This window comes from Lutjanus erythropterus, chromosome 13 (genome assembly GCF_056507025.1).
Source record: "Lutjanus erythropterus isolate fLutEry1 chromosome 13, fLutEry1.hap2, whole genome shotgun sequence".
Classification (NCBI taxonomy): Eukaryota; Metazoa; Chordata; class Actinopteri; order Lutjaniformes; family Lutjanidae; genus Lutjanus; species Lutjanus erythropterus.
The window spans coordinates 33,777,684-33,794,363 of record NC_139329.1 but is presented as its reverse complement, the minus strand read 5'-3'; the positions used below and the strand labels follow the sequence as shown (position 1 = coordinate 33,794,363).

At 39.0% G+C, this 16,680-nt stretch overlaps 1 protein-coding gene across 1 annotated transcript; it reads left to right on the top strand.

Annotated features, from left to right (window-relative positions):
• Window positions 1–3,651: 3,651 nt before the first annotated feature.
• slc27a2 (solute carrier family 27 member 2) lies at window positions 3,652–16,680 on the top strand. Its single transcript, XM_084734510.1, has 10 exons — window positions 3,652–4,132; window positions 7,603–7,812; window positions 10,536–10,694; window positions 10,812–10,936; window positions 11,051–11,245; window positions 12,174–12,264; window positions 12,590–12,788; window positions 13,220–13,317; window positions 13,397–13,527; window positions 15,594–16,680. The coding sequence occupies exons 1-10, from the start codon at window positions 3,655–3,657 to the stop codon at window positions 15,768–15,770; spliced, it is 1,863 nt and encodes a 620-aa protein (XP_084590636.1). The 5' UTR covers window positions 3,652–3,654; the 3' UTR covers window positions 15,771–16,680.

The window sequence follows — 16,680 nt, the reverse complement described above, 5'->3', positions numbered from 1 at the left end:
TTTTTTTCTTTTTTTAATAGAAAATTATTCAACTTGACTCAGGAGTTGATTTTTCTCTGTCTGACTGGTTTTGGAGAATCTGAATGATAAGAAACGGGGTTGGGTTGTCAGTTACTAAATAAAAGTTACATGGCTTTTTTTTTTGTAATTACTGATGTAATCTGTTGGTTAACAGAAGATGTAATGTGTGGTGGTGGTTGTACCTGCAGAGACCCTGTCATCCTGTGCTTCTTTGCTTTTCCTTGTTATTTTGCTGTGTTTGGGATGTTTCCCCAGCCCAGAATATTGGTACGTCCGATGCATTTACAAACAGAGAAAACATAGAAAAAGATAAGCTGATTCCATTAAATTTCTATGACTTTTTTTTTTTAAACAGTGTGTGTGTGTTTTTTGTGCAGCTTTTGGCCTGACTTTCTTCCTCTCAGTTAGCAGGTGTTTTCTCAGGCAGGACAAAACCATCCTGACATGCAGAGACTCATGTAGGCTCGCTCGTGGCGTAGCTTTGCATAATGACAGTCAGTTCATCTCTCTTCAGTCCAGAGAGAAATATTTCAACAACTCTCAGATCGATTGTCATGCCTGGTCCCAGATCCACCCAAGAACAAACACTCTGAAGTCTTAAATCTCAAGTCTTAACTTGTGTGTACATAATTACTTTTATTTGCTCAGCTTTGTTGTCCTTGGTCTTAGCTTTTATGCAAGAACCTGCAGTGAAATTCCTTGCATGTGTACACAAACTTTAGTGATGAAACTGGTTCTGATTCTGAATCTAAATAACTTTGACATCCCACATGATGAAGACCCTCAGACTAAAGATCATTTCTGATGGTGTGCTTACGTGTGCTTTATAGAAAATACTGAGCATAAAAAAGTCACAGGTTCTAAGAAGTCCATTTGTAACTTACATATCTGTGATCTATAAATCTTAAATTAATATAAAGTGACAGTTCCTTATAATGAGGGTTTAGTGAGAAACAGCCATGGACCAGAAGAGAAAAGCAAACTTTTTGGAAGACAAGATCATGGTGATGGTTTTGGACTAACAGGTCTGGGGAGTAATGGATTACATGTAATGAGATTATGCAATTTGGATACAAAGAAGAGGTAAATGTATTCCATTACAGTTACAAATATAAAATATATAATGATATACTACCATACACAGAACACACACAGTTGGAAAAATGCCTCACTGGTTGCAAATATAGTCTTTTTTTTGTTTGTTTTTAAACCAATCAATCAATCAATCAATCAATCAATCAATCAATGTTCACAACAAAAGAAAGAACAGCTGGACAAACTAATAAACCAAACAACAAACATAAAGTGACACAACTGTGACATGATTAATTAACTGATTAATCCTTTTTTTTCCTTTTCTTTTTAAACTGAATATGTTTGAAATATGAAATATTTTGGACAAAACAAAACATTTGAGGACGTCATCTTTGGCTTTTATCAGCATTTTTCACTATTTTCTAACATTTCGTGCACCAAAAAACTATTTGATTAACTGAGAAAATGATCAACTAATGAATTGATGATAAAAATAATGGTTAGTAATTATATTGGGCTACCCTGTTTTGTATTGAAGTAGTCCAAAAGTAATGGAAAGTTATCAAGTTACATTACTTTAATATTGTGATACTTGGATTATGTTACTGACTGCATTTTAACAGGTTATTAGTAACTGTATCAGAAAGTTTTTTTGTTTTTTTTAAAAAAAGTAATCCTCCAACCCTGTGCAATAAATATTGGACTGACAAAAAAAAAAGCTAAAGACAAACACATCACATCTTTAACTGATCATTTCTATCACATTCTTCATGTAGCTAAAAATCCCATATATGTCAAGTGACTTTGCTTGGAGATAAGATCTTTTCCACATCAAAATAACAATTTATCTGCTTTAAGTTATACTTAAGATCAGAATTGATCGTAAGTTTGTCTTGCAGATGAGGCCACTGCACATCCCTGCAGTTTCCCACCTGGACAGTTTGATTTCTGCGGTGCTTTTAACAACACACAGCCTCTGCAGCGGGTGGAGGTGAGATGAGAATATTCAGCTGGGTTGTAATTTACAATCTCACCACTAGATGCCACTGAATTCAACACAATGATCCTTTAAATTTAGTATGTTTGGATTGAGGAACTATTTTAAAACATCACTCTGTGTTCTTTGACATTGTAATATAACTCTTCACAATATTATGACATTTTAACTCATTGATATTTATTGGGTCTTTCACTTTCTCTTCCATCAGGCTACTAGACACCAACAATAGTTATTTTAAATTATTCTTTTACACTCAGTGATTATATGAACCAGAGGTATGGTTTTGAACTTTGAACTTGCATTTTTAATTTTTTGTTTTCAGTTTCAGTTGGTTTCCAGTGTGGGTTTGCTTGTTTCAGTTAAGTCTTTATTGTTTAAAAACGTTGCATTTTAATTTTTTAATTTTTTTTTTTTTAGTAATTTCAGCATTAGTTTGAGTTTTTTTTTCTTTTTTATATAACAGTATGAACACAGCACTTTGTGAAGGCAACTGACTGACAATCACAGTCAGTTTGCATAAAAAAAAAATTTCAAAATTCTCTTATTTCAGGTTCTTATTTGTGAATATTTTCTGGTTTCTTTCCTCCTCTCTGACAGTAAACTGAATATCTTTGGATTGTGGACAAAACAAGACATTTGAGGACATTGATTGACATTTTATGGACCAAACAACTAATCGATTATCGGAAAAAAAAATATTAACAGCTCGATCGTTAATGATTACAATCATTACAGGAAATAATTACCTATTTTTCAACTGATGAGATTGTGACAGGTTTAATTAATCAATTAATTGCACCAGTGCTCGTCATCACATGCTTGTTGTGTTGACAAATCTGACCAAAGACTAAAACTAAGGACATTTCCTGCATTTTTCTTCTTATTATTTTTTTAATTTTAGTTAGTTTGGCAAGTACGAAACTGTGTGTGTGTGTGTGTGTGTGTGTGTGTGTGTGTGTGTGTGTGTGTGTGTGTGTGTGTGTGTGTAACTTGTACGCCCCTCCCCACAAACCAGCAGACAAATACAGCTCAGTTTAAGGAGCTCACGCCCACCACTCGCTCGGATTGCAGATTTATGAGGAGGGTTGCCATACGCAGACTTTATGTTTGTCATGTTTATGACTTCTGTTATAAACACAGGCTTCATATTTTGTCACTTCATGTGCTTTAAAAAAATAATTAGCCGACCAGGAAATAAACTGCAGTAAAATGTCACACCCCTGAGCTGCACCTCTGCCTGCAGCTCTGTTTGTCACATTTTTTATTTTTATTATTTATTTACTTTAGCAGTTTTCTCACTGTTTAAGAAGTTGCACAAAAGAATCGGGTTGTGCATCGTCACGGGAGGCGAGCGCAGCATGATAATGAGACAAAAATGCGCAGCAATGGGTGCAAAATCAGTGCAGAGAGGATGTGAAGACACCGGATCTGGCAACTAGTAGAAAACATTCCGGAATGAAGGAGGGGTCGGCGGGTCGGAGGTGAGCGCCGCCCCGAGCTGGGTGGGTGAACTTTGTCACAAATATCCAGAGCTGAAGTGCGTTATTTCTACCTCTTCTGCGTCACACTGACAGATGCCTCCCGTGTAGCTCCGCAACATGTACATCTGGTTCACGGTGTTAGCCGGACTGGCCGTCCTGGCCCTCTCCTTCTTCAGGACACTTTTCCCTTACTTTGGACAGGATTGCGCCTACATCCTGAGGAGCATCAAGCTGGCGATCAGGCTCGCCAAATACAAGAAAAGCAAACCTTTCTACAGTATCGTGGACTGCTTCTTGGATGCGGTGAAGAGGCATCCCACTAAGACTTTTGTGCACTTTGAAGGTCGGGACTACTCGTACGCAGAAGTGGACAAACAGAGCAACAAGGTGGCCCGAGCTGTGCAGGCTGCAGCAGGGCTCCGGGAGGGGGACACGGTCGCTCTGTTTCTGGCCAACGAGCCCAGCTTCATGTGGACCTGGCTCGGTTTGTCCAAGCTGGGGTGCGCGACGGCTCTGCTCAACTTTAACATCAGGTCCAAGTCTCTGCTGCACTGTTTCTCCTGCTGCGGGGCCAAAGTGATCATCGCCTCCCCAGGTAAGACACAACAGGGGGAAGAGGAGGAGGAGGAGGAGGAGGAGGAAGGTCCCTTAGTCCCTCTCCACCATTCCTCCATTCCTCCATGAGCTCGCCGCTGCTCACATGTGCAAAGTTCAAAGTACAGCTCAAAGTTACTTTGCGTGTTTCCATTTTCTGCAGCTTCCTGTGGCAGAAGTTTACATTTGTAGTGGTTAGGTACTTATTCTGAGCAGGGGAGACTGGGGACAGTTGCAACACTTTTGCATTTCTCTCAGAGACTTTTAAGAAAAGATCAACCTATCAATTATATTATCCATATCATTTAAAGTTGATTACATATGACCTGTTGATATGCTTGCCAACCTTGAGACCTCAAAAATATACAGGATTTTGATGCCAAAAATTTTAAGTTCATAGACTTTGCTTTCTGCATTCTGGTGACTTTTAAAGAATGAAAATAACAAAATAATAAGTACACTGCAACAGCATTAATCTACTTTAAATTGTCAGGGAAAAATACAGAATAATTCATCCCTCTAGCATGAACGTGCATAAATCTCTGGCATAAACTAATATTTATCAGTTTTCATTCATTTAATGTTCACTCTTACCCCAAAAGAAATTTGACAAGGCAGATTTTACTGAATGCATGCCCTTTCTTTTCAAACTTTCCCCCAGAAATGAAAATTCAGTCATCATCTGCTCACCCTTGTACTGATAGAAGGTCAGGTTCAGTTCTTTAGTCCACAAACACTGCAGGAGTTTCACAAGAACACTTTGTTGCAGAATATCCTGAACAATGTAAGTGAATGGTGACAAGTTTTCAAGTGAAAAAAACAAAAACAAAAACATAAAATGCCTCCATACTGCTTCTCTGGTGTAATCCAAGTCTCCTTAAGACCTGACATGCCCTTCACCTGAGTGTGCACACCATCACACCACACACACCAAGCTCAGATTGTGTTCACGCGCACAAACATCTTGCACTTTTTTCTCCACTAGATTTAGCTGACAGGTGTAGTTAAATCAGGATTGTACACAAACGCATATTAAGCTCGTAAAATACAACACATGATTAAAGATTGAACCAGTATCGATGTATTTTGGCTTGTGACTCTCAACAGAAGCAACTTCTAGTCGAGACTTGTCATATTTCAGATGTCCATCAGTTGTTATCGGCTCCATCAAAGAGATTTTTTCGCTCCAAACTCCTCAGATGTTTTCATTTAAATGAACTGACTGAGACCCAAAGAGGTAAAACTCTCCAATATTTCACAAAAAAAATGGTTAGAGAATATTTTTTTAAGAGGAATACAGATTTTCTACCACATTAATCATCTCTCATCTCCCTCACATGTATCCTGTGAGCCTTAGGTTTGGAGCCACTAAATTAAACTGACTATAACATTAAAATGCTGCTCACACAGAATCAGTATTAACAGTTTAATAACGTCTTGTGTAATAAATCTTAGCAGGAATATATTAAATATTTATTGAGCTGTTTACTTGAGTAAAGTATCTGAATGCATCTGTTTGTTATATAAATGCTTTCACCTGACAGCTGTAATGATTGTGTAGACACGTGATTAACACACAAAACATCTGATAAGCTGAGAACATGATAGGATGGTGCTATCAGGGCTGCAGTGACCTGCTGGGGGGGGCGGTGGGTTCAAAAGTGAACTTTTGCCCAAATCTTGTCACTTTCAGAGCAAACAGCAGACTGCACGTCATCGTTTCATAGTAATTTGTCCTGAGCCGCAGAAATGAGCCAGTCCTACTATTCTGCCCTTTACCCTGATTAACATTAGAGCTGCAATGATTAGTTGATAGCAAGAAAATTAGTTTCCATCTATTTTGATAATTGATTATTTCAGGATTTGGTGCTTTTCTTTGTTCTTTATCACAGTAAATGAAGAGTCTTTGAGTTTTGGACCGTTGGTTGAACATAAGAAGCAATTTGAAGATTTCACTTTCACAATTTTTTGTCATAATCCTTGGTTGCCTTCCTATAGCAAATGTACAGAATATGCACCGTGTTCATAGACACAGAATAAACTGAAATAATAAAGTGTTTAAAACAAGATTTCAGCACAGAACCTCATGAAGTGCAGTAGACATTTATGACCTTATCTTTTAAGTTTATATTCTGCTTTAAAGGTGTGAATAACCACACAAATTTGCAATTATACAAATTACTATAGACTTATTGGCACACAATGAAGCTGTGCTGCAGTGCAGCTGCCAACTTTGCCTGGTTGGTGGTCCAACCTTTGCTGCAGTAGATTAAACCAGAGTATTTAAAGCAGTGACACCATAACATCATTTGAATCAGATGCACCATTAAACACTCATTAAAAATCTTGAAATTATCGGTTGTTGGTTTGTAAATTCTGTGGAGTCAACAACTGTGACGGCGCTAATCAGCCTTTATTAACAACTTTTACCACGAAACACGAACAACAACATGAAACTTCATTGAAATGCCTTTATGTTCTCCTAAAATGCCTTTAGCTCTCTCATTTGGCCCAGAGGTCAGAGAAAACGGGAACGAACCATAATGCACCTCAGCTAAACAAGAAGTACAGTAACTGTGGACACTGACAGCCAATAGATTGCTACTGGATTAATAGATACTGGAAGGAGTCAACAGCTTAATAAGGGGAGCACATCTTTTTATCCTTTCTGATTTTTTTTCTCTTCCTTTCTTATCAACAGCATGATTACCAAGCAATTTGTTTACCAAATTATTTTGACAATTTGTTTGTTTGGTAGTTAGGTCAACTTGCACCATAGCCTCTTGCTTATTAGAATTCATCTTCTGGATCTGCAGAAAAGCAGGGACAGGTGGTACAGGGGTTTGCTTTTCGTTTTCCGCTTATTTGTAGTTTTTTCCTGTTCATTTTGTCTATTCCATTCCCTGGTTACAGGTCACAATGGTACCTCACATTTTGGAAAAATAAAGCATGAAAGAAAAGAAATGCCTTTTAGCATACAGTATGTTTAATTAAAACAGAACTTTTCAACATTCACCCGGTCAGATAGTGGTGCGGGAGGGACAGAGAGAGGCGGCTGCATCAGAGACGATGTTACACATTTTTAGATTAATCATGAAAATGCTGAGTATCAAATCAGCCAGGCCGATAATCATTCGAGTTCTAACTAGGAGCCATATGACTTCATTATCTAACAGCTTCCTCAATAACAACTGCTATCAGGAACAAAAGTTTAATCCTTGTTTTTCTCACATGGTTTCAGTCAGTTTACTCTGCAAGTTCATTTTAGGTCACAGACAAAAGGAACGTTACACTCACACTCTACTCAAGTTTCACTCCTCACAAATGCATACAATTGGGCCGACCTGTCTGCACCATGTGCTCCTGTCCCAGTGGAACCTCAGTTACATGATACAGGCCTACATGTGCTGGATTGTGCAACGGGGCGCTCTGACATGTTGGGTGGAGCTGAATGCCTCTCTGTGTTTGCAGAGCTGCAGGACGCTGTGGAGGAGGTCTTACCGACGCTCAGAGAGCAGGGTATCAGTGTGTACCTCCTGTCTGAGGCCTGCAGCATCCAAGGCATCAACCCTTTGTCTGACGAGATCTCCCAGGCGTCAGACGAGCCGCTGTCCCCGGACCTCAGAGCCAACGTCCACATCAGGAGCACGGCTCTGTACATCTACACGTCAGGGACCACAGGTACGCCAGGAAACTCCTCTGCAGTAAACAGACCTGGAAAACACAGCTGTCAGTGTGATAGTTTCATGTAGCTCAAAGCAGAACAGTCCTGCAATAAATCCCCATGAAGGTTATTGATCAGGTTTTGTTGAAACTGCAGTTTATGCAACACAACTCAGCGTCATCACACACTGCAGCCTCCCAAATGAACAGGAAATGAAAGGTGTTGATTCAGCGCCATGGTTATTTTGGAAGATGCATGATAGTTTGTGGTTCCGTTAAATTGTATTGCATAATACTGAGGGGGTTTTGTATTATTTTATCCAATGCTTCAAAACAATCAGGGCCAGTGTTGCCAGATGGAAAAGCGATATTGTGCTGCCAGGCTTGCGGAGTAATGGATTACATGTCATAGGATTACATAATCTGAATGCAAAAGAAGGTAACTGTATTCCATTACAGTAACAGATAGTAGTTAGTAGGATTACAATTTTAAAAGATTTTTTTTATCTTTAAATTAATTAATCAATCAAAAAATTGCACACAACAAAGAAAGAAACGACTGCACAAACTAATAAACCTAACAATGAACATAAGATACTTGATGATCGATTGACCGTTTTGAGCCATTTTTTAAAGAAAAATGCCCAAATTCTCAGATTTCAGCTTGTTAAATGCGAATAATTCTTGGTTTCTTCACTCCTCTCTGACAGTAAACAGAATGTCTTTGTTTTGTGGACAAAACAAGACATTTGAGGATGTCCTCTTGGACATTTTACACCATTTTATTTTGCTAATAAAAATAATTTGTTACAGGAAACATTTGAAAAATAGGTCCGAAGACATGGATCACACTGATGTGCATTTGGATCTATTTTTCAAGTGACAAGATTGTGATTCATTTCTTAATAAAAATGATAAACAGACTCTGAACAAAATATTGTTGTTGACAAAACAAGACATTTGAGGACGTCATCTTGAGAAAATAATCAACAGATTAGTTGATAATGAAAACAGCTGTGAGTTGCAGCCCTAAAAACATAATATTAGGCTGAACAAACATATTTCATATTGAGGTAATCTAAAAGTAACAGACAGTAATCAAGTTACTTTAATATTGTGATACTTGGATAATGTTACTGACTACATTTTTTAAAAGGTTATTAGTAACTGTATTGGAATAGATTTTTAATGTGACCCTCTGAACTCTCTGAAATGTTCGTATTTTAACCAAAAACTATCGTAATACTAGAAAACCCTGGGAAGAGGCCAGGTTACGGCTCTGAATGGCAAAACTCTGCCATGTGCACAGAGGCTCCGTGGTCTAAACAAGACAGCAACTGTGTATCACTTCATGCAGAGTCAGTTCCCGTCCGTTACACAATCGCTCCTTCTGTTCTGACCCTTCAAAATAAAAGTCCCAGATCAACACACTGTGTCACTGCTTTACCAGCAGCTGGATCAGTGTGGTTCAGTTTATCAAGCTGTGATCAGGATCAGTGGTGCTCATGTTACTGGTTTCTCTCAAATCACAAGCAAGGCTTCATTGTGGGTTTATTGAAATTCCAAATTATCCTACATTTGACTCCTTTTTTGGAATTATTGATCATTTATTGAACAGTTGCACATTGTACAATAGTGGACATCCGCCGACACTGATGAGGGTGGATGTTTGATTCGTTTAGGTTGGTTTACAGTTGAAGTTGTCAAACTTTTGGAACTCTGCTCAAGAGACACATATTTCTGTGACATGTTCAGACATGAGATATTTTAACCAGCTTCTAGAAAACTAGTGCAGAGCCCGTTTGGAGCAGGCTGATTGCTGGACACCCAGAAGCGCTGCCTGCGGTGTTGTCGAGGACCTTGGAGAAGCACACACCTGATCGACTTCACACTCGACACCACACTCCCTTTGTTTCTCAGCAAGAGTGTGAAGTCGATCAGATGAATGGTTCTTGAAATATGCAACATATGAGACACAGATTCCGTTCTTTAAAGTTAGATGGTCCTGCTACAGCGCCACCTATTGGCCAAATGGCACCAAATTTGCCACAGTCACTCAGACATCATATCTTGACATGCCCACCAAATGTGGTTGAAGTAGCACAAAGCCTTCAGGAGATACCTAAATTATATATATTGTATATATGATAAGCCCTTCCCACGGCGTTTTGAGCAACTTTTAGATTATGCTTTATAAAAACTGCGAAGAATATGAAAAATCTAGCTGAACAATAAATCAATCTGACCAAATTTGGTGACGATTCCTAAACATTTGTAGGAGGAATAGCGAAAAAAAACAGATTTTGACAGAATTAAAAATGGCAGAAAATCAATCTTGATGCAAACGGGTGGGCTTATATCCTCAGCATCCAAGAAAAATGTTTCTGAGACTTGCGGTTCAAAAGTTACAAGCTAGAACGTAAAGTCTGTTGTTAAAGCACCACATCTGGCCAAATTACACCAAATTTGATGCTGCACTCCCTTGGGTCCCCATAAATACATGTCATAAGCGTGAAGAAGATCAGGTGAATGGTTCTTGAGATATGTGAAGGACATGCAACCATACAGACAGACAGACAGACGGAGTTCTTCCTCTATGGTTAGATTTGCCTGTTAGAACACACAAAGTTTATGAATAGACAATGAACAAGCCTCTGCAGATGTTTCAAGACATACATAAGACTAGCTGTTACTATTTATTCAAGAACCTGAGATGATTTATTATTCTTTGACCTTGGAAGGTTTACCTAAAGCAGCCGTCGTCACTCACGAGAGGGTCTGGGCCGCATCCTTCGTCCAGGCGGCATGTGGAGTCACGTCAGAGGACATCTTCTACATCAACCTGCCTCTCTATCACAGCGCAGGCTTCCTCATCGGGATGGCCGGAGGCATTGAGAGAGGTAATAATCCTCTTAATCCTCTCAACAAAGCATTCTCGCACCTGTTTTTGACACTTCAGAACGAGCTGTGCAAGTTTACACTAAGATAAAGGCTGTGTTGTACGATGTTAATTGCAGGTAATACAATTTTTCTGAGAAGAAAGTTCTCGGCCTCTCAGTTCTGGGACGACTGCAGGAAGCACAATGTGACAGTGATGCAGTACATCGGTGAAACACTGCGTTACCTGTGCAACACACCCAAGGTAAAAGAAATCCTAACGAACCTCTGGCTAAATTAATGAAGTATTGTTGTGATGGAAAGACATGACACTGTGCATGTTTCAGTTTTAAATCTGAGTCGGTGTCACTCTTTGCAGAAAGACAACGAGAAGAACCACAAAGTGAGGATCGCTATCGGTAACGGAGTCCGAACAGACATTTGGACAGAGTTTCTGAATCGCTTTGGGAAGATTGCAGTCAGAGAGTTGTATGCTGCCACAGAGGGAAACATCGGCTTCATCAATTACACATCCAAGATCGGTGCGGTGGGAAGAGCCAATTTCGTCCACAGTGTGAGTAGAGGAACATGTCCGGCTCAATATGCTAAGCTAGGATGTTGGAAAGAGTAAACATACTAGTTAAAGGGATAGTTCACCCCAAAATGGAAAGTCGAGCATTATCTACTCACCCTCATGCCAATTGAAGGTCAAGTTTAGTTTTTTAGTCCGCAAAACACTGCTGGAGTTTCACAGGAATCTCCCAATCAATTTAAGTGAATGGTGACCGGTTTTCACATGGAAAAAAAAAAACAACAACGAACAAACAGAAGAAAAGCCCTGACATGCCAAGTTGAGTCAAAAGACATCATTTACACCGTGTTTTTAGCCTAAATCTTTATTGTAGATCCTTAGCTTGTAGACATGTTCACATGTGAGTGCACTCCCTCTGAATTGGGTGTGTGTGGCATGTAGTGCGAGGGCTTTAGGAGACTTGGATTACATACACCAGACGAGCAGTATAGAGGCATTTGTGGTTGTTTTTTACAAACTTTTTTTTTTTTTTGAAAACTGGTCACCATTCACTTAAATTGTTTGTGAAATTCTGCAACGCTGTTTCCCTGTGAAACTCCAGCACTGTTTTGTGGACTAAAAAACTAAACCTGGCCTTCAATCAGCATGACAGTGAGTAGATAATGACTGAATTTTCATTTTTGGGTGAACTATCCCTTTAAATTTATGGCCAAATACCCTCAAAACTAATAACAGTCCCTCCAGCCTCAGATGCATGTGTGTTTAGTGCTACCAAGCAAATGTTAGCATGCAACCAAGACACTGAACACAGTACGAATACTTGTTAAACATCACAGCTAGCCAAGTCTGAAAACAGCTTCACAGAGTTAGCATGGCGTTGGACTTTTAATGTTGTTAAACTAGCAATGCTAAACTTAATGACCTGTCGGCACACATTTTAACTGATGGACTTTTTCTTCCGTCTCTCCAGTTGTTCTTCCCCTACACTTTGATCAAGTTTGACATTGAGAAAGAGGAGCCTGTCAGGAACTCAGACGGTCTGTGCATCAAGGCAGCCATAGGTGAGTCAGCTGGAAATGTACCTGTGTAACACCTGTGTTTTCTGATTCCTCTGTCTTTGACACAAGAGTGCGGGAGTCTGGACGGGTCGTCAGATCAGCTGGCTGCACCTGAGAGATGCGAGGGGCCAGAAACCACAATACGACTGCTGTCACTCAACTGAACCTCATGGCCTCAACACTTTCATTAAGCACATGAGCCAAATGCAAACTTTTTTCTAGCTTTGCAAATGTGAAAATGTGCTTTTATCAGGTTTTCACATCGCTGGTCAAACAAAACCAGGAACTTGAAGATATGATGGACTTTTTTCATTTGTCTTTTGGTCAGGTGAGACCGGACTTTTGGTGGGAAAGATCACTAAGAGGTCTCCGTTCGTCGGGTACGCTGGCAACCGGCAGCAGACTGAGAAGAAGAGGCTTCATGATGTGTTGAAGAAAGGCGACATGTACTTCAACAGCGGAGATTTGCTTCGGTTTGATGACGAAAACTTTGTGTACTTTCAGGATCGAGTTGGCGACACTTTCAGGCAAGTTTGAACTAATTTTGCATTAATCTGTCAGGTTGTTTAACTTTATTAAAGGGGAGTACGGATGTGAGATTTAACCTGCTGAGACTCAGCAAGCTTGCTGGGATGCAGTTTTATTTTTTGCAAACAAGAGAGAACTAAGAAGGGAAGATGTGGCTGTTTTCTTTTTGTTTAGGTGTTATAGTATGGATGGATCAGACATCTTAGTGTGGACATACTCTGAAAGTTTGGGGACGATGCATCATAGCGGTGTGCATGTAAAAGTTAAAGCTTCATCATAATTTCTAAAATTGGTCGGCTCTGATTTATACATAAGCTCAGATCTTTTCAAACACATCAGTATATCTTGTTTTTTGGTCTAAATTTGGTGCCAGTCAAAAGGATGACGTACAGATTTTTGTTTGACTTCTTTTTGTTTTGGTTTGTCACAGATGGAAAGGAGAAAACGTTGCCACATCGGAGGTTGCAGATATTCTCACAATGGTTCATTGCGTTTTGGAGGCAAACGTTTATGGTGTCAAAGTTGAAGGTAAGAACACAGAGATGCATTTTTACAGATGCATGGATGAGGAGGATTAACTCTAATGCTGTATTTTGTGCTTTTTAAGGTCATGAGGGTCGGATCGGCATGGCAGCTGTCATTTTGAGAGAAGGAGAGGATTTTGACTGTTCAGGCACCTACAAGCAGGTCGCCAACTACCTCCCAGCTTACGCAAGACCTCGATTCATCAGGATTCAGGTAAACAAAATTGTCATTTCGTATGCACCTGCAGCCCTGTGGACCTTGTGTCAGATGGAACTGAGAATTATTGCTCCACATATCGGTGAAGGCCTCTCTTTGATATACTGTGCTTGGACTGTATCTCATTTGTATGTTGCTAAACCTCGTTGGTCCGTTCAGGTGGCCATCTGAAACCAGACTAGCTGATTTAGTAGATTTTACTGTAATCTTTTATTTTTATGCAATGCGCTATTTTAAGGAGGATGTTCATGTACTGAAGGGATGCACGGATCCAGCATTTCCTCTCTTGATACCCGAGGGTGAAATTTCTACTGAATATCAAGATCTGTTTTTGTGCTCCTCACATTTCAGCTTGGATAAATTCAGTGCAGGACCAATAAACGGTGTCCACTTATTGTCCAACTGTCAAACTCCAGATTGGAGAAGCTTTGAGTTGATCAAAATGTTAACAAATTCATCTGAGTTATTACCTTGTGCTCCAGGTATTTAAGCTTTGCAAGCAGTGGTGGATAATTTACAGTTGTTTTTACCCTGGGTTTTGCCTCTCAGGCAGCACAGAGGCTGCCTTGTCTTGTCGGTGGAGGTTGTTGCTCGTGAGAATAAGTTTGCTTTCTGCAGTGCTGTGCAAGTTCACACTTAAAAAGAGCTTGATCAAGGTTCAGTTCACAGAGATTAAAATGAACCAGTTCACGTTCATATTTCACGTTTTTAAATTTTAAACTAAGTTCACAGTCCCATCTTTTTTCAGTTTCCTCCCATCAGGGACACTGGAGTCTACACAATGACATTATACTTTTTTGTATTTATTTTATTTGCAAATGTAAAATTACTTTTAACTCAATTCAAACAAATGAAATCTTAGAATAGTAGCCTGGTCTTCTGCAACAATAGAGATAAACTCGTGCTGTGAATGCAGATGATGCCTGACATCTTAAAGAATTCAAACCACGTCTTGCATGAAATTTAAAATAACAATATTGTCCTTATTATTGAAAATATATAAATTGTGTTAGTAGGATTGTTTTGAAAAAAAAAAATGGAATTAGTCTCAAAATGATGGGAAACTTTCAGAAAATAATGACTTAAAATCTTAAAATAATTACTTAGTATGCAAGTCATTTTGAGAAACTTTCTCAATATTTTGAGATACTAACTCAATATTTTGGAAAACCTAATCAATTATTCTGAGCTTTCAAGACATTACTGTGTTCTTATTGTAATGACTTATGTCTTTTTTCATCATATTGGCAGAAATGTGCTTCCATAGATACAGATGTTTGGAGATGAGCGTATAATGTGGATCTATCTGTCCGTTTACAGATTTCAGGCTGCACTGTAGTTTATACACATCGATATAATATGAAGTATAGAGAAACATGAGACTTGATGATCAAATAATCACATCGACACTTCTGTCTTTTCTCTCCCTCTGCTGTGATTACATTTTTTATGATCAGCTGGTGATGTGAGCGCCGTTATCTCGATGCTCACGTTCACATTCATTAACTACAAACTGATTTATTAGTTCACAGTCGACCAAAAATATGATGTGATGAACGCTGCTCTTTTAGCGTGCTCATGCACAACACTGGCCTTCTGGGCTTTTCTCCCTAACCTCTTGGCAGAAACCCCTGAAGGCAAACTTCTCCCTCAAGGATTTGTTCGAGGCTATATGCAGCTTGTGAGGGAAAACTGCTGACACTACGCTAGGCAGGAAGAATCTCCGAACTCCTCTGCGGTTTTCGGTGGAAAAACATTTAGCTGTTTTTTTTATTTCCAGGTAATTCTCCCCAAAAGAGGCTAATGCAGTAAAAGACGGTGCTCTTTGTAGTTAAGATAGAAGTAAAATATTATTTACTGAGTTTAAAAGTTTATTGTTGAGCTTGTTGTTTTTGTACATAAATATCAGGTATCTATGAAGGAGATTATCTGTGATTATTGATACTGATGCCTCTTATCGATCCAGTAGCAGTGCTCTTACTTTCCCAAATTTCAAATCTTTTTTAAAAACTTGAGTTCGACAATAAATATTTCTAAAATTCACATTTGCTTTTGTTTTGCAGCCCTGCCTGGAGATGACGGGGACGTTCAAGATGAAGAAAGTGAGGTTGGTGGAGGAGGGATTCAACCCAGCTCACATCAAAGATCCTTTATACTTTTTAGACACTGACAAAAAGACGTACGTTCCCATGACTGAGGAGATCTACGGCACAATCGCTTCCAGGGAAATAAAACTCTAACACAGACACTTAAAGCGAACCAGACGACACGTAGCAGCTCAATCATACATACGTTTTTCCACTTGACTCTTAATTTGTGATTGGCCAGATCAATTTTAGTATTTTAAATATGTTTTAAGACAGAATTTACCTTTATCTCCTTTTTTTTAAACATAAGACTAAAAACTAAAACTTAACTAAGGTCAGGCATTACACAGATGTACATTAACTTTGGAATTTAAACTTAAAACCTAATTATGTCACATACTGTCCAATCTGTTGCACTTTGCACTGATGTTTTTGTACAGCCAGTCTTTATCAGTTTGTGTGTACTACAGGCTACAGCTGTATTGTGTAACAGAGGTGAGGGCGTGTTTAAGTCTTCAGATTATTCTGCCCTCAAGTGCTCCGTTGTTAATCTAGATAATGAGCTTTTGTAACCACATTTGTGTAACTTTCTGACTCCGCTGGGATGACCGACCAGCTCGACCTTTGACATAAAAAGATACTTAGACTTTGTCACGAGCAGCATAACATGACAACCATGTCAAAATCAGGGAAATCTGCTGGGTTCAGTAAAGCCAAGTAGGGGAAATCTGACATATGTAATGTTGTCTGAAGGCGAACATACTTTAATCTTTCCTGCTCAAGTGCTTTTCTTGTCATTCCTCCACTTGAATGTTTGACTGTGCAGAATGACGTATGTGCAGAGTTTGACACTAAATGACTGTTTTAACTTTCATTTGGTGCTAATCTTAAATGTCATTGTAGCATGTTTGTGTACTACCAGTATGATTTTGTGACATCACAGCGAGGTTGGAAGCCATTTATGGTCCAGGGTGTGAATTACATACGTGTGATGTGGAAACTTCACGAGTAGGAGACATCTTGTATTCTACTTTTAAAATAAAAACAAATATTTTCATATTCA